This window comes from Bos indicus x Bos taurus, chromosome 10 (assembly GCF_003369695.1).
Source record: "Bos indicus x Bos taurus breed Angus x Brahman F1 hybrid chromosome 10, Bos_hybrid_MaternalHap_v2.0, whole genome shotgun sequence".
Lineage (NCBI taxonomy): Eukaryota > Metazoa > Chordata > Mammalia > Artiodactyla > Bovidae > Bos > Bos indicus x Bos taurus.
In genome coordinates, this window is record NC_040085.1 from 80,294,549 (window position 1) to 80,298,924 (window position 4,376).

General features: G+C 54.6%; 1 protein-coding gene across 1 annotated transcript; it reads left to right on the forward strand.

The window, feature by feature from the left end:
* Nucleotides 1–571: 571 nt before the first annotated feature.
* On the forward strand, nt 572–4,036 carry FOS (Fos proto-oncogene, AP-1 transcription factor subunit). Its single transcript, XM_027552467.1, has 4 exons — nt 572–890; nt 1,681–1,932; nt 2,355–2,462; nt 2,586–4,036. The coding sequence occupies exons 1-4, from the start codon at nt 750–752 to the stop codon at nt 3,225–3,227; spliced, it is 1,143 nt and encodes a 380-aa protein (XP_027408268.1). The 5' UTR covers nt 572–749; the 3' UTR covers nt 3,228–4,036.
* The last annotated feature ends 340 nt before the right edge of the window (nt 4,037–4,376 follow it).

The window sequence follows — 4,376 nt, forward strand, 5'->3', positions numbered from 1 at the left end:
GTGTACCTGTGTCGCCTATAACCTGAGCCTTAGAACTCTTTCCCAGGTTTCCGTAAAGAAGTAAAAGGGCGCCCCACCTCCCCGCCAACCCCATCTCCCCCAGCCCCGGAACAAGGGTCCGCATTGAACCAGGTGCGAATGTTCGCTCGCCTTCTCCGCCACCCCTCCCCCCGGCCGCGGCCCCCGCCTCCCCCCCGGCGCTGCACCCTCGGTGTTGGCTGCAGCCCGGGAGCAGTTCCCGTCAATCCCTCCCTCCTCTTTACACAGGATGTCCATATTAGGACATCTGCGTCAGCAGGTTTCCACGGCTGTCCGCTGCAGTCGTGGGGGGATCCATCCCCGCGGCCCTTCACCCCTGCGGCTCCACGCGACCCAAGGAACCAGGGGGAGACAGGCCGACAAGATCAAGAAACTTGACAGCGCGGGGAACTGGGGGCGCTGCGAGGGCGGCGGAGGCGGCAAATGGGGACCCTAGAAGTAGCCGGGCCCGTGCGCCACCCCTCGGGAGCCGCAATGGTTGCGCCCAGTGACGTGTTGGGCTCATTCATAAAATGCTGTTATAAAAGCGGTGGCTGCGGCGCCTAGTACTCCAACCGCATCTGCAGCGAGCAAGCTTAAGGAGCTGACACAGAGCCGGCGGCGCAGCGAGCGAGCGAGCGAGCGACCGCGCACACCTACCCAGCTCTGCCCGGCAGCTCGCACCTGCCTCCGCCCCTGCGCCCCTCGCCCGGCTTTGACTGCTCGCGATCATGATGTTCTCTGGCTTCAACGCCGACTACGAGGCATCCTCCTCCCGCTGCAGCAGCGCCTCCCCGGCCGGGGACAGTCTCTCCTACTACCACTCACCGGCCGACTCCTTCTCCAGCATGGGTTCTCCCGTCAATGCGCAGGTGAGGCTGGCTCCGCGCCGCTGCGGGGCCCCGGGGTGGAGGGGTCACCGGAGAGGAATCACCGGGGAGAGATGCTCGGGAAGACGAGTCCGGGACTCCTTTCGCTGGGGGCAGGGAGGGAGCCTTGCCCCGGCCCGGAGCGGCCCTCACTCGGGAGCTTTTCCGAACTTTGTTCGGAGCGGCCCGCGAGCTTGTCATCAGAATTGCTTTTTATTTCCCGCGGCAGGCTCTTTCTGAGCTGTGCCCCCCGGCGCGCGCTCGCTGACTGATCTCTGACATTAGCTGGGGCCAAAGTGTCCCAAAGCAAAAGACTAGCGAAGTAGAGCCTGGCGCCTCCGGGGGGAGGCGGCCAAAAGCGGCCATTCCGCGCCCCCGCCACCCCTCCCCTAGCAGCCTGGAGCAGGAAAGGAGGGGTAGGGGAGGAGGGTGAAGCAGGCGGGTGTGTAAGGCAGTTTCATTGATAAAAAGCGAGTTCATTCAGGAGACTCCGGAGCGGCGCCTGCGTCAGCGCAGACGTCAGAGATATTTATAACAAACCCCCTTTCAAGAGAGTGATGCTGAAGGGATAACGGGAACGCAGCAGCAGGATGGAGGAGAAAGGCACTGCGCTGCGGAATTCTTGGGAATAAAGGGGGGAGACCTTTCATTTCCGATGGCGGGCGTGTATAAAGACGCGAGCTGTCCATTGCCGGAGGGCTTCTCCTGCCTCTTTCCTTGCTGCATGCGGCACTGGAAACTCTGCTCATCCCCACCTGCTCGCTCACGTCAGTTTCCTCCTCTTTCATTCTAGGACTACTGCACCGATCTGGCCGTCTCCAGTGCCAACTTCATCCCAACAGTGACTGCCATCTCGACCAGCCCGGACCTACAATGGCTAGTACAGCCCACCCTAGTCTCCTCCGTGGCCCCGTCCCAGACCAGAGCCCCCCACCCCTATGGAGTCCCTACTCCCTCAGCTGGGGCTTACTCCAGGGCTGGAGTCATGAAAACCATGACAGGAGGCAGAGCTCAGAGCATTGGCCGGAGGGGCAAGGTAGAACAGGTGAGAGTTCTTGGCACCTTCTGAGGGGGAGGCAGGGATCGACATTGTGGAGATGGGCAACATAGGGGTCAGAGTGAAGCCAGTGATGCATTGACTGGACACCCCAAATGGGAAACCCTGGCTCCAAGCCCTTTCCATCCTAGTCAGGCTCTGATAGTCTCACCCTAAGAAATGCCCTGATGTATAGTTTCTTCCCTAATAGGTTTCCATCTTGTGCTTTTAGTCTGGGCTCTTCTTTGGCTCTTGCTGAGATTCTTATTTTAAATGCAAGTCACACCCAGCTTGCAACTGCAGGTTAGAAATGGCTTCACAGAAGAGATGCCAGGAACTAGGAAGCTGCAGGAGCTGGTTTCCCAGGGGTGGGTGAATGAAGCTGATGGCAGACACTGTTACTGAATGCTGCTCTTTTTTCCCCTCCCCAGTTGTCCCCAGAAGAAGAAGAGAAAAGGCGAATCCGAAGGGAAAGGAATAAGATGGCTGCAGCCAAATGCCGGAACCGGAGGAGGGAGCTGACTGACACCCTCCAAGCGGTAGGTAGAACCCATGGGTCACTTCTTTTTAAAACTTAAGGGGAAACTTGGAGACCAGAAGTAAGAGATCTGTGTTCTTGAGTCAGACCGTCTCTTATGCTTTCCTTTGCTCTCTCCTTCCAGGAGACAGACCAACTAGAAGATGAGAAGTCGGCTTTGCAGACAGAGATTGCCAATCTGCTGAAGGAGAAGGAAAAACTCGAGTTCATCCTAGCGGCTCACCGACCTGCCTGCAAGATCCCCGATGACCTGGGCTTCCCAGAAGAGATGTCTGTGGCTTCTCTTGATCTGAGTGGGGGCCTGCCTGAGGCTGCCACCCCTGAATCTGAGGAGGCCTTCACCCTGCCACTCCTCAATGACCCTGAGCCCAAGCCCTCAGTGGAGCCCGTCAAGAGCGTCGGCAGCATGGAGCTGAAGGCTGAGCCCTTTGATGACTACATGTTCCCAGCATCATCCAGGCCCAGCGGCTCGGAGACCGCCCGCTCTGTGCCAGACATGGACCTGTCTGGTTCCTTCTATGCAGCAGACTGGGAGCCCCTGCATGGTGGCTCCCTGGGGATGGGGCCTATGGCCACGGAGCTGGAGCCCCTGTGCACCCCGGTGGTCACCTGTACTCCCAGCTGCACTACTTACACGTCTTCCTTCGTCTTCACCTACCCTGAGGCTGACTCCTTCCCCAGCTGTGCGGCTGCCCACCGCAAGGGCAGCAGCAGCAACGAGCCTTCCTCTGACTCGCTCAGCTCACCCACGCTGCTGGCCCTGTGAGCGGGCAGAGAGGGGAGGCAGTGGGCGTGCACGTGGCCACTGCCTGAGTTGGCGCATTACAGAGAGGAGAAACACGTCTTCCCTCGAGGGTTCCCATAGACCTAGGGAGGACCTTATCTGTGCGTGAAACACACCAGGCTGTGGGCCTCAAGGACTTGCAAGCGAGCATCCCCGTGTGGACTCAAGTCCTTACCTCTTCTGGAGATGTAGCAAAACGCATGGAGTGTGTATTGTTCCCAGTGACACATCTGAGAGCTGGTAGTTAGTAGCATGTGGAGCCAGGCCTGGGTCTGCGTCTCTTTTCTCTTTCTCTTTAGTCTTCTCATAGCATTAACTAATCTATTGGGTTCGTTATTGGAATTAACCTGGTGCTGGATATTTTCAAATTGTATCTAGTGCAGCTGATTTTAACAATAACTACTGTGTTCCTGGCAATAGTGTGTTCTGATTAGCAATGACCAATATTAAATTAAGAAAAAATATGACTTTATTTTCTAGTAGATAGAAATAAATAGCTATATCCATGTACTGTAGTTTTTTCTTCAACATCGATGTTCATTGTAACGTTACTGATCATGCATTGTTGAGGTGGTCTGAATGTTCTGACATTAACAGTTTTCCATGAAAACGTTTTATTGTGTTTTTAATTTATTTATTAAGATGGATTCTCAGATATTTATATTTTTATTTTATTTTTTTCTACCTTGAGGTCTTTTGACATGTGGAAAGTGAACTTGAATGAAAAATTTAAGCATTGTTTGCTTATTGTTCAAAGACATTGTCAATAAAAGCATTTAAGTTGAATGCGACCCACCTTGTGCTCTTTTCATTCTGGAAGTTTTCTAAGTTTCTGGAAGGTATTGTCAGAGACCAATTTGTCAAGAAGGGTAGCTCTTGGAGGGGACACACCCCTCTGTTTGATCCCTTATCAAATCAAGAGAAACTGTAGAGCCGACGTTGGAAAATTGTACAAACTCACGTCTTCACCTTGCAGAGCTGCTTCTCTCCCTACAGGTTCTGGGAACGGGAAACTGCTTTGCAATAGCTTTTGTGGGAACACATCTTCCTGCTTCTTTTTCTGTTTTGAAAGTCAAAGGGAGGGATATTTAAATCTGACTGTGCTAATACTAAACTGAACCGTCTAGGTCT

Coding starts and splice junctions, on each gene's coding strand:
- FOS (XM_027552467.1), top strand. CDS start 750: ATGATGTTCTCTGGCTTCAACGCCGACTACGAGGCATCCTCCTCCCGC. Junction 1,933..2,354: donor GGAGGGGCAAGGTAGAACAG/GTGAGAGTTCTT, acceptor TCCCCTCCCCAG/TTGTCCCCAGAAGAAGAAGA. Junction 2,463..2,585: donor TGACTGACACCCTCCAAGCG/GTAGGTAGAACC, acceptor CTCTCCTTCCAG/GAGACAGACCAACTAGAAGA.